General features: G+C 46.0%; 2 protein-coding genes across 6 annotated transcripts in view; both read left to right on the top strand.

The window, feature by feature from the left end:
* The window catches only part of EXOC6 (exocyst complex component 6), a 221,024-nt gene extending 207,438 nt beyond the window's left edge, over positions 1–13,586 (top strand). For all 5 annotated transcript variants that reach the window (XM_041743259.1, XM_041743260.1, XM_041743261.1 and 2 more), the window contains 2 exons: positions 10,848–10,960; positions 12,296–13,586. In XM_041743259.1, the coding sequence (XP_041599193.1) occupies positions 10,848–10,960; positions 12,296–12,428 (246 nt within the window). In that variant the 3' untranslated portion in view covers positions 12,429–13,586. The remainder of the gene's footprint in view (positions 1–10,847; positions 10,961–12,295) is intronic.
* Positions 13,587–15,187: 1,601 nt separating this feature from the next.
* LOC121480179 (cytochrome P450 26C1) lies at positions 15,188–22,957 on the top strand. The gene is made up of 6 exons (XM_041736525.1): positions 15,188–15,391; positions 15,905–16,129; positions 16,644–16,919; positions 18,230–18,385; positions 20,247–20,576; positions 22,580–22,957. The coding sequence occupies exons 1-6, from the start codon at positions 15,188–15,190 to the stop codon at positions 22,955–22,957; spliced, it is 1,569 nt and encodes a 522-aa protein (XP_041592459.1).

The following is a 22,957-nucleotide window of genomic DNA, read 5'->3' as shown; positions in this document are numbered from 1 at the left end:
CCTGGACTAGGTACAAAATCAGTTTTCATTTCATGTTAAAGAATTTGAGCTTTATCTTAAAGAAGTTGGGAAGCCATTGATGGTTTTAAGAACCTGAGTGTTGTGGGGATCCCTGGGTGGCTCAGCGGTTTAGCGCCTGCCTTCTGCCCAGGGCGTGATCCTGGAGTCCCAGGATCGAGCCCCACATCTGGCTCCCTGCCTGGAGCCTGCTTCTCCCTCTGCCTGTGTCTTTGCCTCTGTGTGTGTGTGTGTGTGTGTGTCATGAATAAATAAAATCTTTGAAAATAAAAAAAAGTAAAAAGAAACTGAATGTTGTGATCACATTTGTATTTTAGTTGGATCTCTCTGGCAGCAGTGTGGAGATGGATCTGGGGTATTAGAAGGGAGAAGAGTGGGATAGGTGAGACCAAAGGCCTCGGGATAGAGATTATAATATCTGAATTAAAATAGTAGTAGGAGAAATGGAAAGGAGGAAGCAAGTGAATTCAAGAAATATTTAGGAGGTCTAATTGGCACAATTTTGGAATAAGTTAGCTGCCAGAGTTGTGAAAGAGAGGAGTCAAAACAGACTGAATGATGAAACACTTGGGTGGCTCAATTGGTTGAGCAACTGACTCCTGATCTCAGTTCAAGCCCCAAGTTGGGCTCCATGCTGGGTGTGGAGCCTACTTACAAACAAACAAACAGAGCACCAGCATCAACCAAAATCAATCTGAATGCAGATTTCTGGTTTGGGTAATTAGGTAAGTGCTCTTGTTCAATATGTAACCCACCTTTCAATATCAGGAAACTGAACTAGGTATTCTCATGACTGAAAAAAAAACAGGCCAAGTTTGTGTAAAGGTATTATAAAAATCAAAATCATACTCAACTGTTTGAGGTAAATGTACCTGAGGAAACTATCTGAAATTTTCTTTTCCTGTTTTGGATAATTATAGGGATTTTGCTTTTTAGAAATAGACACTAGAAAAATTCTTGATAATAATTTTAACATCTTTGGCATTTATAAGAAACTTTTAGGAAACTTCAGTTAAGTATCTATCGTTTTTTGGGTTAAAATATGTAATATAAATAGCTTAAACCCCAGTTGCCAAATAATTATTTTAAAATTCAACCATATGGGCAGCTCGGGTGGCTCAGCAGTTTAGCGCTGCCTTTGGCCCAGGGCGTGATCCTGGAGAACCAGGATTGAGTCCCATGTCAGGTTCCCTGCATGGAGCCTGCCTCTCCCTCTTCCTGTGTCTCTGCCTCTCTCTCTGTGTCTTTCATGAATAAATAAATAAAATCTATTTAAAAAATTCAAACCATATAAATAGTTGTTAATTTCTTATGTTACTAAATGGAGAGTCAAAAGATCTTAAAAGTTTTTGTAACAAATTCTACTCCCAGTTATATAACCAAGAAAAATAAAAACATATATCCACATAAAAACTCGTACATGAATGTTCACAGCAGTATTGTTAGTAATAACTAAAAAATGGAAATAACCCAAATGCCCATTAACTGATGAATGGATGAACAAATGTGGCATATCCATTCAGTAGATTATTTGTCAATAAAAAAGAATGAAGTACTAACACATGCTACAACATGGATGACCTTTGAAAACATGCTAATTGGCAGAAACTCACTACAAAAAACACGTTATATGACTCTTAATTTGGAGAGTGTTAATGGTATGGAGATTCTTTTGGGTGACAAAAATGTTCTAATACTGATTTGAGATGGCTGCACAACTCCATGAATATACTCAAAGCCATTGACTCATGTAATTTAAATGGATGAACTGTATGTGAACTACATCTCAAAACTGTCTTAAAAATTTTATAAAGGTAACATAAATAGCAGTTTATATTAAAGTTATAAAAGTAAAAATAGAGAAGAATTGTGATAACGATCAAAAATAGGAAGGTTGTGGGCAGCCCTGGTGGCGCAGCGGTTTAGTGCCACCTGCAGCCCAGGGAGTGATCCTGGAGTCTCCGGATCAAGACCCACATCCGGCTCCCTGCATGGTGCCTGCTTCTCCCTCTGCCTGTGTCTCTGCCTCTCTCCCTCTCCCTCTCTCTCTCTCTCTCTCTCTCTCTCTGTCTCTATGAATAAATAAAATCTTTTTTAAAAAATAGGAAGGTTGTGTAAGTAAGGTAAACCGTTATATATGATAGATGCAAGCTGATAAATCAAAAGTTAGAAAAGTAAGTGTATTTAGAGACACTGTATTTAGAGTGTATTTAGAGACACCATAATTAAACAGAAGGAGTTAAATGTGATTGCTTCTGAGAATGGGAAGGGTGGAGCAGTGGACTGTTGGTTTTTATGATAGGCTCTATATGATTATTAACCATGTATTACTTGGTAAAATTATTTTAATAAATTAGCCACATAAAATCATACATATATATGTATTTTTATGCCATTTTAGACATGATAGTGACCAAAAAATTAAAGATAAAGCAAATGTGGACTTGTATAAATTTGATTATGTAAATTCCATTTTTTACCTCTTTTCCCAAAATCCAAACCCACTCAAGGAGTTATCTAGGAGTACTACATAACTTAGCATCACAAATACTTTGAGAAAATTCTAACTTCTGCTGTGTGCAGTTCCTGGAGTGAAATGACCTGAAGAGATCAATACCTTTAAACAGTCTCTGCAGAGTGCTTGCCCAGAGCTTGCTTGTGGTCCTACGTAGGTGGGAGTGGAAAGGCTGGCTGAGAACAGGTTTGGCAAATGGGACATTTGAAGAGGACAGTTGTGAGATAGGAGTCAGGTATATCAGCATGAAGAAGCTTGAGGGCAGTTAACACCTGAGGGCAAAAAGTGAGGCGAGTAAAGGCTCTGTACTGCGTCTTAAGAGTTTTTGCCTAGGCCCTTTCTGGCTGCTACTTAAAATCCTCTTCTGTGTTTGATGTGGAGTTTTCCATTATGTGGTGTTTTTGAATAGCTGGAAAGGGGGTAAAGCCAAGAGCTTTAAAAATCATATTAAGCTCATCATTTGATTTTAACATCTGTTTAGAAAAAGGTCTTGTATTTTCCCCCATTGGGACTAACTTAGTTAAGACCCATTTTTCTTGAATCCCCAGTGCCTAATTGCTCATATTTCTTCGTTAAAGCTGTATTATGGTTTAGGATTTTTGTTGTTTAAATCTCTGAAGTGCTGTAGGAACCCTTGCATTGCCTTTGCATTTTGGAGGGAAAGGAAAAATGATCTCCTGCTTTACTTTTGGAATCTGCAAAGCCAACTCTGAGGTCCCAGGTGGATTTGGTGTTTGGAAAAGGGAATTTTGGGGACTAAGGTTGACCCTGAGCCCCCAGGTCACTGTTCACATTTACAAAAGCAAACCTGGTATCCCCAATTGCTTTTCTCTTGAGGTTGGCTTAGCTTTATTTATCTTCTGTCTTGGGTCACTGCCCCTGAGGTGCTTCAAAAGCAAAACCCAAAAGATTCAAAACAAAGAAAGCTAAACCAGATTCAAGGAAAAAATGACCTGGCACTCTGGGTTCACTTTTACAAAGGCAAAAAGTCACTTCAAGATTTCCATAGAATGGTTTTAAGTCAGCCTAGGTTCATTGTGTCATTTGCACAAAGTGATCTCAACAGGTCGGAGACCCCCAGTTTCTTGGGTGTAAACTGGGAGTGAGATTTAGGATAAGAAACTGTCAGCAAGCCACATGCCTTGACACAAATGAATTCTTCAGTGATTCTGAAGCGATTTAACTATTTTGAGCATATGAATGGGACCACACATGCAATCTTTTTTTTTTTTTTTGCTTAAGCTGAATCTTTGTTTGCTGGACACACACAGGGAATGCTGAGGAAGTGAAATTTACAACTCACTTACAGATATTGGCATAAATCCACTTTATGTTATCAGATTTGTTGTGAAGGGTATTTTTGAATCCTTGATGAAAAAAGAAGTTAGGATACAAATTTTAGATAATCTTATAAATCATGATGAGATAGAACTGAGGCATCGTATTTTGCTGTTCATTTTTGTATGATCCATACTTTGCTTTACTTCCCAAAAGGATTTAAGGTAGAATTACTTTACTTGACTATTGGAACAAACCCATTTATAGGACTTAATACCAATTTTGTTTATAATATGTCTGACTTTATCCTTTAATAAGTAATTATAAAATTGCTTTTGAATAATCTAGGGAAGATTTTTGTTTCTGTTCATGTTTGATCTACATCTTTGAATATCAGGTATGTATGTTAATAAATTCACCTGTTGAGACTGTGTCTTACTGTTTATTTTCAAGACTGAGAGAGATTTTGTATAATTAATAACAAATGTATTGTTTGTGTACTGCCATCTGAAAGGGAGCAAAGCTTAAGGTAGAGAAGTGAGGTTTTCCATAACTTAGGTTTTAATATTAAGGATATAGTGCATCCTGTGAAACCTGACCAAATGTGAGAGGTAGACCCCAAGGCTATGACTGTGTATGGAGTGAAAGTGAGTAACAGTGTTTTTTTTTCCCCCACACCACTCCAGTTTTCCTCATGCCTTCCTCCAGAGCAGGCATGTTCTTTTTAAACTACTCCTAAATAAATAAAAATTTAAAAAAAAAAATTAAACTACTCCAAAGACCCGGGATCATGCTTTTTGATCAAAGCAGGCATGGGTAGCAGCCTATAGAAATGGGCTCATTTCTGTAACTCTGGTCTGGCATAAGAGTTACAAGGTAGGACCCAAGAATAATGTCCTAGTTTTGTGTTATATCTTTTACTTCAATAGAACTTTACTTTAAAAGATGAAGTGGGATTACATCAAACTGAAAAGCTCTTTCACGGTAAAGGAGACCAACAAAACAAAAGGCACACTACCGAATGGGTGAAGATACTTGCAAATTATAGATTTGATAAAGGGTTATTATCCAAAATATATAAAAAACATACACAACTAGGGACACCTGGGTGGCTCAGCAGTTGAGCATCTGCCTTTGGCTCAGGGCATGATCCTGGAATCCAGGATTGAGTCCCACGATGGGTTCCCTGCAAGGAGCCTACTTCTCCCTCTGCCTGTGTCTCTGCCTCTCTGTCTGCATCTCTCCTGAATAAAGAAATAAAACCTTTAAAACAAACAAGGGCAGCCCGGGTGGCTCCGCAGTTTAGCACCGCCTTCAGTCCAGGGTGTGATTCTGGAGACCCGGGATCCAGTTCACGTCAAGCTCTCTGCATGGAGCCTGTTCCTCCCTCTGCCTGTGTCTCTGCCTCTCTCTCTCTCTCTCTCTCTCTCTCTCTCTCTCTCTGTGTGTGTCTCATGAATAACTAAATAAAATATTTTAAATAAATAAATAAAACAAAAAAACGTACACAACTGAATATCAAAAAAAACAAAAACAAAAAAAAACCCTAAACAATTCGGTTAAAAAATGGGCAAAGGACTTGAATAGACATTTTTCCAAAGAAAGATATACAGACAGCCAATGGGCACATGAAAAAATGCTAAATATAACTAACAGAGAAATACAAATCAAAATCACAGATATCACCTCACACCTATGAGAATGGCTATTCTCAAAAAGACAAATAACAAGTGTTGGCAAGAATGTGGAGAAAAGGGAACCCTGTGCACTGCTGGTAGAAATGTAAATTGGTGCAGCCACCATGGACAGCAGTGTGGAGGTTCCTCAAAACATTAAAAATAGAACTGCCATAAGATTCAGCAATTACAGAGCACCTGAGTGGCTCAGTCAGTTAAGTGCCCAACTCTTGATTTTGGTTCAGGTCATGATTTCGGGGTTGTGAGATTGAGCCCCACTGTCAGGCTCCATGCTGGGTGTGAAGCATGCTTAAGATTCTCTCTCTCCTCCCTATGCCCACCCTCCCCCATCTCTCTCTCTCTCTCTCTCTCTCTCTCTCTCTCCCTCTCTTAAAAAAAAAAAAAAAAAAAAAGATTCAGCAGCTCCACTTTTGGGTATTTATCCAAAGGAAACAAAAAGATCAATTTGAAGAGCTATATGCACCCAGTATGTTCATTGTGGCATAATTTACAGTTGCCAAGATGTGGAAGCAACCTAAGCATCATCAGTAGATAAATATATAAAGCTGTGGGATAAATATATATACAGGATAAATATATATAGAATCCTGAAATATTGCTCAGCCATAAAAAGAAATGAAATCTTGCCATTTGTGTTAACATGAATGGACCTAGAAGGTATTATGCTAAGTGAAATAAGTCAAAGAAAGACAAATACTTAATGATTTCACTTATATGCAGAATCCAAAATACAAAATAAATGAGCAAACAAAACAGAAGCAGACTCACAGATACAGGAGACAATGGTTGGTTACCAGAGTAGGGAGTGGTTTTGGAGTGAGTGAAATAAGTAAAAGGGATTAACAGGTACAAACTTCCAGTGTTAAAGTCATAGATATATAATATGCAGCATAGGATATATAGTCAGTAATACTATAATAACTTCCTATGGTGATAGATGGTAACTAGACTTACATTGAGGATCGTTTTGTGATGTATAAAAATGCCACATCACAATGTATACCTGAAACCCATAGGATATTGTGTAGCAATTATACTTCAATCTAAAAAAGTGAAACAGTAAAAAAATAAAATAATAAAATTAAAAATTTTTTTAAAATAAAAAATAAATAAAATAAAAAAGTGAAACAGGACCTTGTAATAATTATGGATGAAGGACACTGATAGGCCATTCAGAAATATTAGTGCTTCTTTCTCTGAGAAGATCATTTAACTCTTACTAACATTAGATTTTAGTCTTTATCATGAGGAAACCTTATTATTATTTTTCAAGATTTTATTTATTTATTCATGAGAGACAGAGAGAGAGAGGCAGAGACACAGGCAGAGGGAGAAGCAGGCTCCATGCAGGGAGCCTGACGTGGGACTCGATCCTGGATTTCCAAGATCAGACCCTGGGCTGAAGGTGGTGCAAAACTGCTGAGCCCCCCAGGCTGCCCCTCAGAATCTTATTTTCTTTACCAGTGTCCCAGGGAAAAGCCTGGGTGCTACCCAGTTGACTGTATTCACTAGCCCTAATTTGCCCGCAGGCCAACATTGGCCTTTTTTCAGATAGCTCTGAGCATAAGCCAAAGAAGTCTGTAGGGTACTCTTTTTTTCTTTTTTTAAGATCTTATTTATTTATTCATGAGAGACACAGAGAGAGGCAGAGACATAGCCTCAGGGAGAAGCAGGCTCCCTATGGGGAGCCTGATGCCTGATTCATTCCAGGACCCAGGATCAGGACCTGAACCAAAGACAGACGCTCAACCGCTGAGCCACCCAAGTATCCCAAGGGTGCTCATTTTTTATACTCTGAGAAGCTTAAGGAAAAAGCTCCTGAGTAAAATTGGAATGGTCTGGCATCATCAATCAGTAAGTTATTTCTTGAATGTCTACTGAGTGGTTAAACTCTGCTGGACACACTTTATGGGTTTGGCTGCCTAGCATTATGAAGTTTGTTTCTATTATTAAATGCTGTATTCTGCATTTGAAGAATCCTTACACACATGGAAATGAGAAATCAGAATAGGAGAGCAGTGTGTTTTATGGCTCAATATTTCCTCTGCATCTGTATCCATGAGTCCTCTGGGGCACAGACACAGAAATGGCGCTGGAGTCTACAACCACTGGATTCGTGGGCTGAGAAGGATGAGCAAGCAGTCACTGGCTCCTACAGAAATCAGCAGCTTCTAAATATTAAATTGACTGTAGCTTCCCTGTATGTTAACTAGCTGGAATTTAAATAAAACCTTGAAACTAGGGACGTCTGAGTGGCTTCACGGCTGGGTGTCTGCCTTTGGCTTGGGTCGTGATCCTGGAGTCCCACATCGGGCTCCCTGCATGGAGCCTGCTTCTCCCTCTGCCTCTCTCTGTGTCTCTCATCAATAAATAAATAAAAATCTTTAAAGACAACAACAACAACAACAACAACAACAAAAAACCTTGAAACTAAAAAAATGAAAATTAAATAGATGTAGCTTCGTGTGTTACTGTAGTTTAAATTACTAGGATTTTGTGTGAATGTTTTTTTCCTTTATAATTTCATGTTAATCGCTTCTCAGCCTTTTGGCTAAGATCAAGTGTATAATTTCATGTTAAAAATCAAAATATTACTTAACTGCTTGCTTTCCCACTTTTCCCAGTTAAAATGGAGACTCTTGAAGGACAGTGACTATTTGTCTCAGTACTGTATCTCTGGTCTGGCACAGTAGCTAGTATATTATAGGTGGGCAGTCAATATTTGTTGAATGAATAAATGAATCTTACCTAGATTGTTGGCCTTTAATCCACATTGGCAATGCATTCCTTAACCATTAATGTGCAACCTTATGCAGGTTTCCATTGATATCTACAAGTTAATGATGCACAATGTGTATTTCTATAAAGTATTAATGTACATTTAAAAACATGTAGATTAGACCTGTCTACATGTAAACAGGCAGGTTAAAGTTTAGGGTTCCTGTAATTTCTAGTAATAAGAGATTTGCATATGAGTATCTGACCATATGTGAAAATTGTAAGCATAGTATTTCTTTAAGTGAATCTGTTTTTGTGCTGTTATGTAGAAGAACCAGTTCTGTATTCACTGTTAGAGTTGGTATAAGTTTTAAATTCATTAAATGGACTCCTCCTTTCCCACCTGGGGGTAGATCAGCCAAAGAGAAAAAAGAGACTTATTTTAAGGCCTCTTCCTCTTCCAAATCCCAAAGGTCATGTTGCTAATGCCTTTGGAAAGAAAGGGAGATTACAGCCAGTGTATTAAGTGGTTACTTTCTGCTGACTGTGCGCTTGCCCACACATACTTGTGCAAATATACTTGTGTGTTATACTTAACACCTAAAAGAAGAATCCTTCAAAATTAGGCTTTTGTTAACAACTGTGTGAGAAGTATTTATTATTGAAATTATTTTAATATACAAATATATAACCCTTGTTTCTAATTCCAGAGTTAATGTGACCTTTGTGGAATATTATGAAAACGAAGAAGACAGTAACAGTTACCCATAATCCCACCACACAAATAAGAGCCATTCTTAACATTCTCGAAAATTTTCCTCCAGTGTTTTTTGATGAGTGTTTATGTAATTTTAGTAGGAACGTTTATCAGAAACATCTTACTAAGATACTTAAAATTTTGTATACACATCAGTTCTAATAAGTACATGATATTCACCTTACAAATAGATATACCTCACTATTTTACCATTTTCTCAATAATGAGATTTGGCATGTTTTCAGGGTTTTTGTTTTTTTCCCCCCTTCAGTTTTTTGATAACACAATTAATGTTTTTGAGATTAGTATCATTTTTCTCTACCTTTATTATTATTTCCTGAAGCTCAATTCCTAGAAGTAAGATTACTAAATCCAAGGGAATGGCCATTTTTCTTGTGTTCTTAAACATGTATTATAAAATCACATTCCAGAGATGTTATGCCGGTTTTCATTTTAGCCATCAGTGTGTGTGAAAGTTAGCTTTTCCCTCCTTGTGAAAGTTGCTTGTCGCCAAGCAACAGTCAAAAATTAAATAAACTTAAACTTCAAATAACTTTTCTTTTTCAGACAGTATATTCTTTTAGCGCTGTTTCAGTGTAGTTTCTTTACCAAGATCTTAACTTTTGATATAGCCTAGACTGTTGTCCAAAAGAAAATAGAGGGGCTTTTAATATTAGTAGTTAATATTTTTATCATGGAATTTTCACCCTTTTACAGGAACGGCTCTATTAATAGCTCTGTTAATATTGGATGGGGAAAAAAGTCAGGCAATCCATTACCTTCCTAAAAAAGAGGTAGTTTCTTGTAACCTTTCCTTAGGTTTTAATCACCCCTGAAGTTTTGTCCCTCCCAGAGTCCACAGATTGGTTCACATATTCTATGAGTAAATACAAATGTGTCCTTCAATTGAAAGCAAAACCAGTACACTCCTTACTTACAAAGTGAGTTAAAACAAGAAGAAAGAAGAATTTAAAAACTGAAGGAAGGTAGTAAGTAAAGTATTTAGCTTTCTGAAACAATTCAAATGGGGATAGGAAGTTGGTTTTAAATGGCTTAAAGGAGATTAGGGTTTTAAAGTTGGATAAGGAGTTTGGTGCTTTGGTTTAGGCATGGCATTGCTTTTAAAAGATTACTTCCATATTTGACAACAATTCTAACTGGAGATTATAAAGCAAATAGTCAATTTTAAAACACTACGGAATACAAGAGGGCTTCTTTTTGTTGTTGTTTGTTTATACAAAATGATTGCCTAGAGTTAACAGGCTGAGTCCTGAAGCCCTCATTTCATAATACTACTGAAGATCTATCACCAGGGAGAATCCAGCAGAGGTTGTTTAATGCACTTAATTGAGATTATCTGAGCTTTTGTTTTAAATTACTTTGGGAAAAGTCTAGGTACAAACGGCTTCTTTGAAAGGTAAACATACTTAACCTCTACGAAAAAAGGTTCAATTTAAGTTCTTTGAAATTCTTCAAACAGGCAGTAGCACCAGCCCTTATTAATTAAATGGAAGTATGAACTGAATAATGTATGAAGATTAAATCTATATACATCAGTACAAGTGTTAATATAATTCTATTAATAGTGTTTTCATTATTTTACAATCGTTTGAGAATGCAATCAAGTATTGTATTAGAAAAGCGACCCTTGACAATTTCAGTAATTTCAAAAGTAAAAATATAGTATATGCTGTTTTGGCTATAAAGTATGGTTAATAATAAAATTTTAAAAATGGATTCCTTATTTTGTTTCATTTAAGAAGCAGGTCATATTAGAGTGGACCAAGAATGGCATATACTGTATGTATTAGCTATGATAGGTAGTCAAAAGTTGGTTTAACGTTTTTTGCCCTATCTTCCTCAGCTCCTTGACCTGTTTATGGTTTGGGATTGGTCTACTTATCTAGCTGATTATGGACAGCCAGCTTCTAAGTACCTTCGGGTGAATCCAAATACAGCTCTTACTCTTTTGGAGAAGTGAGTATATCCTGAAGACTTCTTTGCATACATAACATTTTAGCATTTTGTGATTTAGTGATGATTGAACAACTAGAGATTTTCAACAAAAGAGAAATGTCTAAATGGAGCTTAAAAGCTCAGTCCTTTTAATGACCAAAACATAACCCTTTCTCTTTCCTGGTGTAGTGTCAGTGTGGTTTTATGAGATTGCTGTTTATATTGATATGAACAAAATTTTGACGCATCTTGTCCAATTAAAAAGAAGTTTAGGTGTTACTTTTCCCTCTCATGATGTGGCAGGTTTTCCTTTCACTATAATCATATTTCATTTCAGGTATCACTATTAAAATTTTCAATTTTTGAATTAAAAGTGTTTATTATTTTCCCACATTTTAAAATATCTATCATGTATTTGATTTGAGAGGACAAAAGGAACTGTTTAAAATAAATGTAAATTGGGGATCCCTGGGTGGCTCAGTGGTTTAACACCTGCCTTTGGCCCGGGATGTGATCCTGGAGTACCAGGATCAAGTCCCACTTCAGGCTCCCTGCATGGAGCCTGCTTCACCCTCTGCCTGTGTCTCTGCCTATCTCTCTCTCTCTCTCTCTCTCTCTCTCTTTATCATCTCTATCTGTATCTCTATCTCTATCTCTCTGTGTGTCTCATGAATAAATAAATAAAATCTTTAAAAATAAATAAATAAAATAAAATAAAACAAATGTAAATTTATTTTACCATGCCATGAAACACTACTGAGGCCACAAAAAAAGAAAATGCTGCTTTAGATTTTCTAATGTTATTTTTCCTTCACCTTGTTTTGCTATGAATGTGATTTGCAGAGTCCATAGAGGGTATGTATTTTAGCATACTTAGTGGGATGATACTAGAAAATATTATATTAGAAAGCTTAACATACTTTAGACTTACATACTAATGCAGAAACCCCACTTGAGGGACAGCCTGGGTGGCTCAGTGGTTTAGCGCTGCCTTTGGCCCAGGGTGTGATCCTGGAGACCTGGGATCAAGTCCCAGGTCTGGCTCCCAGCATGGAGCCTGCTTCTTCCTCTGCCTGTGTCTCTCTGCCTCTCTCTCTGTGTGTCTCATGAATAAATCAATAAAGAATCTTTAAAAAAAAAAAAAAACCCCACTTGATATAGAGCATAAAATAAAGCTACTAATTTTTTGTGTAATTACTTTCTCTGTATTTTTATTAGTCTCCACTTTCTTTGAAGTATATTTTTCAAGCATAAGAATTAGTATGAGATAATTCAGAGCATGCCAAGATATTTTACTTGTGACAGCATAGTTTTAATTTCCTTTTACCAAGCCTCTTCATTCACATATATTCCTAGGATGAAGGATACTAGCAAAAAGAACAATATATTTGCTCAGTTCAGGAAGAATGATCGAGACAAGCAGAAGTTGATAGAGACAGTCGTGAAACAGCTGAGAAGTTTGGTGAATGGGATGTCCCAGCATACATAGACTTGGATTGCACTCCGCGACACCAAATCTGTGATTCAACATTGATCTCTAAAAAGCACGGGTCATGATAGTTTAATTTGTTTGCAGCATTTAAGAATGCAGTAGAAAAAAAGACACTGATGAGAGATGAAACAAGAAACAAAAATATCATTTGTATGGATTTTTAAATAACTGGATACTATTTTATATATGGAAAGTGTGACATTAATTTTTTCACATTTAGGGAAAAAAGGCAAAATGTAATATATAAATTAGGTCAAACTTGTGTATGAAACTGATTTTAAACACATTAGAAAAACCTTATATGCCTCTACATATAAGTATTTTTTTCTATTTAGACTTGAATGTCTTTTCTGTTGTTGTTTTTTTTTTTTTTTTCATCACTATCCAGTTTTGAAATGCCATCATGTCTGATATGGGAGTATTTCACTGTCATTTTGTGGCTTAATTTTTATTTTCATTTCAATATGATTTAAGTAGACTAAATTTTCCAATATTGCAGATTCTGAGAGGAAAATATGCAAATCTTTAAAGATCCCTGAATCAAATCAAACTTGATTTAACTCAGTAAGAATGTGAATTATTTGTTCTGCTTGGGTGGTTTAATTTAATGGTTCTGAATATGAAAAAAATAAAAAGGTGTTTGGATTTTCTAAAACTGCAGTGTTGTTTCTGGTTAGCAGAGTTAATATTTCTAACCATATTATTTGTAGCTGACCCCATTCTAGGATTTATTTGGTTTGGTTTGGTTCAAGTTAAAAGAGGAAAGGAATGAAGTGAGGTAAACCACTTCAGGTGCTGCTTGTGCTAGGGTAGATATGTTTGTACACACAGAAGTTTCTACAGGGGTCATGTTACTTTATTCAGATAGCAGATGTCAGTACCTATCCTTTGTATGGAAACAAGCCAAACGAAATGAACTCTGGAAAATCTAAAATGAATGTACATTTTCTTCTGTGTAGATTACCGTGGTCCAAATGGAAATACCAGTCTGATCCCAACTTTCTTTTCATTGTATTTATGCTAAATATTCCTTTTGCATTTTCAGGATTTATTCCTGTAAGAAACTTACACTTGACTCTGTAAAATAAGTGTAAAGAATTATATGTACATTTCTTGATTTTGTGAAGAAACATTAAAAAGGTTGAGCAAGTTGTAGAAAATGCACTGCTGTTGAATTTATCCGGAGGTTCCTTATTGAAAACAACTGCTTCCTTTAGAAAGACTTTTATTCCCTGGTTATTGGAATAGGGAGTGTCACCAAAACAAAGATAGATGCATTTATTCTCTTCACCATCTCAATCTTTCAAGTACTTCACATTTAAAAAAATACTACATGGAAAACATGGCAATTCTTCGGCACAGTAAAATCTGGAAGTTGGAAGAGGAGTGGTGAACAGCTAGGTCTTTTGAAGACTGGAATGTGGAGTCCCTCGCGTGCCTTCCCCAGCCCCGCAGGGCACCCAGGGCGTCTCCCTGGCTTGGGTTGAGGCGTCCCCAGATCCGGAGACACTCCGCTGTTGTGCTGCTTGAAGCAGCCCCCGGTGGGTTCCTAGCCATGGTGGTGTGAGATTCACCTTCTTTCATAATACATGGAACACCCCTGCCACTCCCCGCCTACTCTCGGGCTGCCCTGTAGGGACCGGGACGCCGATGCCCTGGAGATCTGGAGCGCTCGGACCGGACACAGACGGAGAAGCATCTTGGGAGACCGAACGGGGTGGCGCGGAGGGGCCTTGCGAGTGGGAGGGGACGGTGAATCGGCCCTGGAGAGCGGAAAGGCGCCGGGAGATACCCGCTGCTGGCGGCACTACGGGTCTCCGCGAAGCTTCGGGCAGCAATGACACAACCAACTTTCGCAGGGGGCCTGAAGCGGTAGATCAGACGCGGGTGCGGCGGGGATGGGGATGTCGGAGAATCTCGGCCCCGGGTACCCCTCGCATGTGCTTGCCACGCAAGGCCGCCATCGGAGACCTCAGTTTCCCTGGAAACTGAAACAGCCCAGGGGACCCCCCACCCCCACCTCAAGCCCGTCAAGGTTCGCGTGCCCAGAGAGGATGGGCACCCCGCCTCGGGCTGGGGACGCCGCCGGGCCCGGGTCCGCCGGGGGCGCACAGCCGGGAACTTCTGGCGCGAAACTGCAGGCCCCGCCCGAGGACCTGCGCGGGGCGCGGCCCCCAGCCCGGCCCGCGCGCCTCGCGGCTGCCACTCCCCACTAGCCCGTGGGCGAGCCCGCCGCTGCCCACCGCCTCCAATCACTACTCCGCTCCGAGCGCTTTAAATATGCATGGGCGCGTCACGTCGTCTGAATCGGGACGGGTCCGCAGGGAGGGAGCCAATATCTGTATAAATGTGCCCGGGTGGGCCGGGGCGAGAGGGAGGTGGGGCGGGCGCGCCGGCCCGGCGCTGGCAGCGCACGTCGGGCCCCGGAGAGCGGCTCCTCTCCCTGCTCTCCTCCGCTCCGTCTCGGGGGCGCCGACCCGGGAGGCGGTGGGCGGTACCGCGGATGCCGGCGACCGCGGTGGCGAGGGCTGGCGTTTGGGCGCAGAAGCCGTCGGGCTAGAGGAAGGCACGTTCCCCGAGGGCTGCGGGCGCAGCCGCCCTCTACCACCGCTCGGCCCCTAGCGCGAAGTCCTTTTCCGGGGCTTTAGATCTCGGTTTGGGCCCGCGAGCCCCGGGCCCTTTCCGGACCAACAGGTGAGCCCCGGGGCTGGCAGCGCCCGGCGCTCGCGGCCCCCGCGGCCCCCGCGCGGCTCGCCATGTTCCCCTGGGGGCCCAGCTGCCTGTGGGCGCTGGGGGCGGCGGGCGCCGCTCTCCTGGGCGCGGGCCTGCTGCTCAGCCTGGCGCAGCAGCTCTGGACGCTCCGCTGGACGCTGAGCCGGGACCGGGCCTCCGCCCTGCCCCTGCCCAGGGGCTCCATGGGCTGGCCCTTCTTCGGCGAAACGCTGCACTGGTTAGTTCAGGTGAGTAGCTCGCACCCGCACACGGCCCCGTCCTCCCGGGCTCCCCGCGGACCTCCTCACTCGCAGCGCTCCCAGGGTTCCCAGCCGGCCTCGTCCTGTCGCCCGGGCCCCAGAGAGTATGCACAGGCCTCGCCTTTGCTCGGTCGCTCCCTTGAAGGGACCGTATGTCGCCGGAGTTCACCCGACACAACGCCGGGGTGAACGGAGGGGTTCTAGGAACGTCGCCCTCTACCCTGCAAGCGCGGAATAAGGAATCGGGGCACTTCCCAGCCGCGAGGCCTCGGGCGCCCAGGTCCCCGTTCTGAGCCTCAGTCTCCTCACCTCACCAATGGGAACAGACCAGTGCCATCTACATTTCCATTGGGTAGTCACGGGGCCCATCTGACATTCGGTTTTGTAAAGAGTGAGGCGCCCGCCCGGAGCGGGGAGCTGCTAGCGAGGGGCGGTGGGGCGGCCTGGGCCGACCCCCGGCCGAGGCCCTGCGGCTCCAGCCTCGCTCCGCCTCGCTCGCAGGGCTCCCGCTTCCACAGCTCCCGCCGGGAGCGCTATGGGACAGTGTTCAAGACGCACCTGCTGGGCCGGCCGGTGATCCGCGTGAGCGGCGCCGAGAACGTGCGCACCATCCTGCTGGGCGAGCACCGCCTGGTGCGCAGCCAGTGGCCGCAGAGCGCTCACATCCTACTGGGCTCGCACACGCTGCTCGGCGCCGTTGGCGAGCCGCACCGGCGGCGGCGCAAGGTGAGCCAAGACCAAAGAAGGGGCCGTCGGGACGTCAGGCATGCGGTTCCCGGGGAACCTGCTGTGGGCCAGCCTGGGCTAGGTTTTAGGGGCACACTTTGAAGCTGGCAGGGACCCCAGGCTAACCAGTGGTGGCTTTGAGCCAGTCTCTTACCTTTCCCCGCTTTGGTTTATAAAGTCAGGACTGGGACTCAAGGGGCCTTTCATCTCCGATCTTGTCTATGTGATTCTGATACCGGAGTGGTGGAAAACCAGACTCAGAGAGGGGCCAGAGACGGCTTCCTGGAGGAGGTGGCATCTGGAGCCTGGGTGGATGGGAGGGACTGTACACATCAGAGAGCTAGAGGGAATGGCGGGCGGGCGGGCGGGAGCAGAAGCCAACGCATTTAGGTCCTGGCCGCTTGGAAGAGGAGAAAGGGACCGAAATCGGCCTTCTGGCTCCCCTGGAATCGCTGAGCAGAGGAAGCCGAAGGGACCGCGCGCGGCCAGCGCTCATGCCGCGGGCCCCCCACAGGTCCTGGCACGTGTGTTCAGCCGTGCAGCTCTGCAGCGCTTGGTGCCCCGCCTGCAAGGGGCGCTGCGGCGCGAGGTGCGCTCCTGGTGCGCGGCCCGCCGGCCGGTCGCCGTCTACCAGGCCGCCAAGGCGCTCACCTTCCGCATGGCTGCGCGCATCCTGCTGGGGCTACGGCTGGACGAGGCGCAGTGTGCGGAGCTGGCCCGGACCTTCGAGCAGTTCGTAGAGAACCTCTTCTCGCTGCCCCTGGACGTCCCCTTCAGCGGCCTGCGTAAGGTACTGGCGTTCTGGCCTCAGACCTTCCTCTCGGGGATCCCAGCGGGGGCTCCCTCGGCTCGCCCTCTGCGTCACCGCCCCGGCGGGACCGAGGCAGGGGCCTGGGTGGGGAGGTGGTGCGGCGTGGCGGCGGCGGCGGGGCTGACCTCTGTCCTCACTCGCGGTGGGACCCGCCGGCCGCTGGCTTCCGACCCTGAGTCCCGGTGGCGGCCGCCCAGCCATCAGCCCAGCTGCAAGCCGCGCGGCGCCCCTTGGCCTGGCCCCCCGCGCGTCTCTGGAAGCCCGGATGGCTGCGCCACTGATGGGCGCACGAGCGAGCGCCGCGACCTTCCTCAGGCCTGGACTGGGTTGGAGAGGAGTGGGTTCCGCTCCGCGTCCGCGGCTCGGGGCGCGTTAGCTTCCCCAGCAAAGAACCGCCGCTTCCTCAGACTTCCGAGCGACGGGACCGGCTGCGCTTGACCGAGAGCAACTAGGAGGCTGCGTTCGCCTTTTCGTTGTCCGTGAGCTGAGGCTTCTCACTGCACCGATGCCTGGGTTTTCCTCGCCTGAATAAAAATAATAGTTATGTACAAAGGGGCATGCCTTAGGCTGATCGCCTTGAATATATTTTCTGATTTAATCCTCTCAACCTGCAAAGTGTTCTTCTTCTTCTTTTATTGGTGAAGAAACTGAAGCTCAGAGAGATTAAGTGACTTCCCCAAGATCACACAGTTAGTAGGGGCAGAGGCAGGATTTCAACCAGATCTCCTATGCTCTCAAAACCCAAGGGCTCAGATGCTTTTGCTATGCTTGCTCCCCGAATCCCCACCCCCTGGCTATCAGCTTAAAGAGGGTAATGCTTAGAACATCCAGTAGTGTTCTCCAAGCCAGAGCTTTGCTGGATGCATCAAGATGTCCCTTCCTCTCTACTCTGGTGCCCACTGCCCCTGCTTGAGTCTAGTGCAGGGAAAGGGCAATGGGCTGCCTCCACCTGACTAGGCTCTGTGCCAGGCCTGGGGACTGAGAGGTTTGTGACTCTGGGCAATTGCTTGACCCCTCAGCATCCTCCTCTCAGGATGACAGTAACTCTTTGCCTTGCCTCAAAGGTTGAAATGTGATAATCAAGAGAGAATTATGTGTAGAGATCGTGGATAACTTCTTGGGCATTCACTGAGCCTCTACTACGTGCCAGGCATGGAGCTAAGTTGAGAAGCTTAACACCTGGATCTCAGCAAAGCCAGAAGAGCCCCAGGAGGATGTGGCGGGGTAGGTGTACAGGTCTGGCCCCCTCAGCCTTCCTGCCCTACCTCCCTTCTCTCCCCATGCATCAGGGCATCCGGGCACGAGACCAGCTGCATCGGTACCTGGAGGAGGCAATTGCAGAGAAGCTTCATGAAGACAAGGTTGCAGAGCCGGGTGATGCCCTCGACATGATTATCCACAGCACTAGGGAGCTGGGCCATGAGCTCTCAGTGCAGGAGCTCAAGGTAGGCAGTGGGAAGGTTCTACTTCTTTCTCATTCCTAGCAGGTCCCCATACACATGCTGCATTCTGCCCTCCTTGGGGTCCTATTTGGCCATAGGCACTCCTCAGGAGAGGGGGAAAGAGGAGCCATGGGTTCCAGTCGTGGCTCAGCCATAGCCACTAGCTCTGTGGCCTTGGGCCAGTCACCATCCACCTTTGTAGGAGTGGCCCTTGCTTCCAGGTTCTGGCCATAAACAGCTCTGCTTTCCCCACCCCCTTCTCTGTCACTTCACACCTTTGCCTCGGCTGCTCCACCCCCCCACCACCACCCCATATGAAGGCCTCTCCATTCCTTTTCTCTACAAACCCTAGGGTTCAGGGTCAAACTACACATCCTCCTTGAAGCTCCCTCTTCTTCCCAAAATCGACATTCTCCTTCCATGAGCCACCTTGTCACCTGGCACCTTTAACCTGTTTTGCCAACAGGAGGTCTCCCCTGAGAATTAGAGCCCCTTTCCAGGTATGTGTAGAGCACAGGCAGTGGAAGTAAGTGGAAGTAAGGCCCCTAAGAGCTGTTGGAGAATGCAGAAAAGAGCAGAGAGGTTGGGGGTGCAGGGGAAAGTTAGAAATGGGAACACCCCAACCCTTCCAAAAGAACTCCCAGCCTTTCTCTGGGCCTTAATTTCCCATTTTTCAAGAGCCATGAAGGGTAGGGTTCAGCCTTAAGTTTCTTCTTTGAGTATGGGGCTAATAATCTTGATTCTGATTCCTGAGTCATGAGATCTGGAGGTATTCAGGTGGTTAGAAGTAGATGAGCAAGTGGGCTCATGAGTCCTGGGAGAGCCCTCCCCTGTGAAAAGAGAGTGCTTGATAGGGCTGGTGGGCAGATGACTGCACCCCCCCAAATCAGGCATCTTTAGTTCTGGTCTGGGCCTCAGGGGCAGGCCAGTCAGATTAGGCCTAACCAGGAAGGATGTTGGGCCTCCCATGTTCAGGGCAGGCGGTTAGCCTTGGACCAGGTCATTCATTCTAGAGACGTTATGATGTGTCTTCCTGGCATCAGGCTCTATGCTGGGACTGAGGATATAGCAGAGAGCAAAACACAGCCCTTGCCCTTGAGGTGCAGGAGGGCGGGGGTACACATTCATTCTATGATCAGACAAATCAATGCATGAACACAAACTGTGCGGGCCGCCAGGAGCTGGCAAGACAGAGGGAGGCAGTGAGGGTGAGGCTGGGGCTTGGAGGATGAAGCCACCAGGCCCCTTCTCTGTCCTTCTTGGACAGTGCAGACCTGGAAGAGGTTTAATACTCACTGGGCCACTCCACTAAGCAGGAGGAGGAAGCCACGATGCCTTCTCTGCTCCGACGGAGGCCCTACTCCTGCTGCAGAGGCTTTCCTCCGCCCTCCCACCTCCAACCCCAGTTCACTGTCACAACGCCCAGCAGGGGATGCAGTCAGCACCACTGGGTGGTTAAGAGCACGGGACTCCCGAGCCCCAGTGCTTGGGACTACCCTGAACACCTCTCAGAGCCTCAGTTTCCACCCCTGTAAAACGAAGGCAGTAATTGTGTGTCACAGAATCAAAGGACTTAATACACTTAAAACCCTAAGAACAGCACACAGAATAAATTCCTAGCGCTGTCTCTGGGAGCCGTTTCAAAGCAAGGGGATAGATCCTGGTTTTGGTCATTGCTGTATGTGGCTTTCTGAAACGGCACGCTTGGGATTCCATGGACTCCCGGCCCGCGCACAGAGCCGCCCTCTGGCTTTTGCGCAACGGTAGATTTGGGCGCTTTGCTCCCCAGCCACGGGGCCGGGCGGGAGGCCTTGCGGCCAGGGCCCGCTGCCACAGACTCAGCGCCGTCCCGGCTGTCTTGCAGGAGACGGCCGTGGAGCTCCTCTTCGCCGCCTTCCTCACCACGGCCAGTGCCAGCACGTCCCTCGTCCTGCTGCTACTGCAGCACCCGGCGGCGGTCGCCAAGATCCGGCAGGAGCTGGCGGCGCAGGGACTGGGGCGCGCGTGCGGCTGCGCGCCGGGGGCCGCGGGGGGCGGTGCGGGGCCCTGGCCAGACTGCGGCTGCGAGCCCGACCTCAGCCTCGCGGCGCTGGGCCGCCTGCGCTACCTCGACTGCGTGGTCAAGGAGGTGCTGCGCCTCCTGCCGCCGGTGTCCGGGGGCTACCGCACGGCGCTGCGCACCTTCGAGCTCGACGTAAGTGCGCTCGCCTGCCCCGCCCCCCGCCACCTGTCGCGGGGCGGGGCCGGAGGGATTGGGCCCGTGAGGTCGCCTCTCCCCGCCCCCCCCGCCCCCCGCCCTCGCCTCCGCCCCGAGCCTCCGCTTTCCGCCCAGAAAATTAGCGGAGCCAGGTCCCACTTCCCGGATGGATGCACGGTTGGAATCCACACCTGGCGAGCCAAGGCGAGGAACAGGTTTTCTTCCGTGGCAAGGATCAGTCCCCTCAATTAGAACCGAGGTTTTTTTTTTTCAATATTTTATTTATTTATTTGAGAGAGAGACAGCCAGGCAACCCACGAAGCAGGGAGTCTGAGGGGGGACTGGATCCGAGGACCCTGAGCCGAAGCCAGACGTTTAATCGACTGAGCCATCCAGGCGTCCCTAGGACGCAGTTTTAGAAGAAAAACATACTTTTCTCCGCGCAGTACGGCCCCCCCCCCTTAGCCAATGAGTGTGGGTGGGGGAACAAGGAGAGCCCCTCCTCCCCACTGTGTCCCATACCCACTTCCCTACTGTCTCACAAGCTCAAGAAACCCATGCCTGGTTCCATCTCTCTGGGACTTTGGGCAATTCCTTCTTCACTCTGGGCCTCAGTTTGTTTTCTGAAAGTAGTCTTGGTCCCTTTGAGCTCTGTCAGTCAGGTGGTGCCAGGGCTGCAAGGCACAGTGGCAGCATCAGAGTGGAGCCTAGTTTTCCAAACCCAGGGTGTTTGCCTGAATGGTTGTCCCTGCAGACAGAGATTGGATTGGGTACCTCCTTCCTTGAGCCTTACTTTAAACAGTCCCTGAACATCTGTGGGGCATTGCATACCAGGGGTCCATTGCACTGTAGCTACTGGGATTCTGCAGGGGAGGAGTTCTTTGTGGAGAGAATGGAGGTCAAGAGGATAACTTCATCCCAAACTGGTGTGAGGAAGATGGTGGTCATTAGTTAGTCTGGAATAACACCAAAACATTTTGGGTGCTGACATCTGACATGGAGCAGTCAAGTGTTAGGATGGGGACAGCACACCAGCAGAGAGGGGACCGACCACCCAGGCAGAGGTGGGTGGATTAGTGAGGTGTTTAGAAGTGTCTTGGATGCTGCATCTTGAAATTCAAACTTCATTCTACAGTCTAAGGGAAACAGGAAGGGGAGCACAGTTCCACCAGGGGGAGTAGAGGGGAAGCCATCCTCCAGTTTACAGATGGGAAAAATGAGGCCTAGAGAGGTGAAAGAGGGAAAGTGAGTGAGGAAGAGCTCTTGTTTAGGCTAGGGAAGGAGGATAGTGGAAGGAAGGAGAATAGTGGAGGATAGGGTAGGATGGGATGGGGGGGAGGTTGGAAGACACATCAAAAAGTAGAATAGTTGAAAAAGCTGAAGGTGGGTAGAGGAAGCATGAAGGCTGCCTTCCAACATTTTAAAGATGCCTGGGTTTAATTCGCATTTGCATCTTCTTGAAGTGTGGCCACCAGACCTGAATATTATGGTACAGTTAATGGATGGTGGTGGTGGGGGGCGGTGTTAGAGAGTTTTCAGTTCAATGCAAAGAAGAGCTTTCTAATTGAGCTGACCATAGAGGAATGAGGGTCCCTGTCATTTGTGTTGTTCCCGCCCAGGCAGAGAGAAGGTGCGAAAGTAGAACTTAGTTCTCTGGATCTAATGTCCCAAGAAAAAAAAACAAAGACCAAACACTGAAACATAAACAACAGATAACATTTAGTGATCATTGATATATATGTCAGACTGTTGCTCTAGTCTCCAAACAACAAAAAGGGCATTTTTGTTCTTATTTTATCAAATAAGAAACAGGCTCAGAGAGACTGAGTATCCAGCCTAAGGCCACACAGCTCACGGGAGAAGGAGCTGACATTGGAACGCAGAGCGTTCTCCTAGCTTCGGGGTTAGACATCGGTTCCTGCAGACCTGGGGTGGAGGGTCGATTCAGAACTCGATTCCAAGCGCCTCGTATTCAGGCGGGTCCCCTCACTTCCCTGCAGGGTTACCAGATCCCCAAGGGCTGGAGCGTGATGTATAGCATCCGGGACACGCACGAGACGGCCGCGGTGTACCGCAGCCCGCCCGAGGGCTTCGACCCCGAGCGCTTCGGCGCGGCGGGGGAGGATGCGCGGGGCGCCTCGGGCCGCTTCCATTACATCCCCTTCGGCGGCGGAGCGCGCAGCTGTCTCGGCCAGGAGCTGGCACAGGCTGTGCTCCAGCTGCTGGCGGTGGAGCTGGTGCGCACGGCGCGCTGGGAACTGGCCACGCCTGCCTTCCCCGCCATGCAGACCGTACCCATCGTGCACCCGGAGGACGGGCTGCAGCTCTTTTTCCACCCGCTCGCACCTTCGGCGGCGCGGGATGGGCTACACCTCTGA

Source organism: Vulpes lagopus, chromosome 2 (assembly GCF_018345385.1).
Source record: "Vulpes lagopus strain Blue_001 chromosome 2, ASM1834538v1, whole genome shotgun sequence".
Lineage (NCBI taxonomy): Eukaryota > Metazoa > Chordata > Mammalia > Carnivora > Canidae > Vulpes > Vulpes lagopus.
The sequence above is the reverse complement of the archived record's forward strand: the minus strand, read 5'-3'. Positions and strand labels throughout refer to the sequence as shown.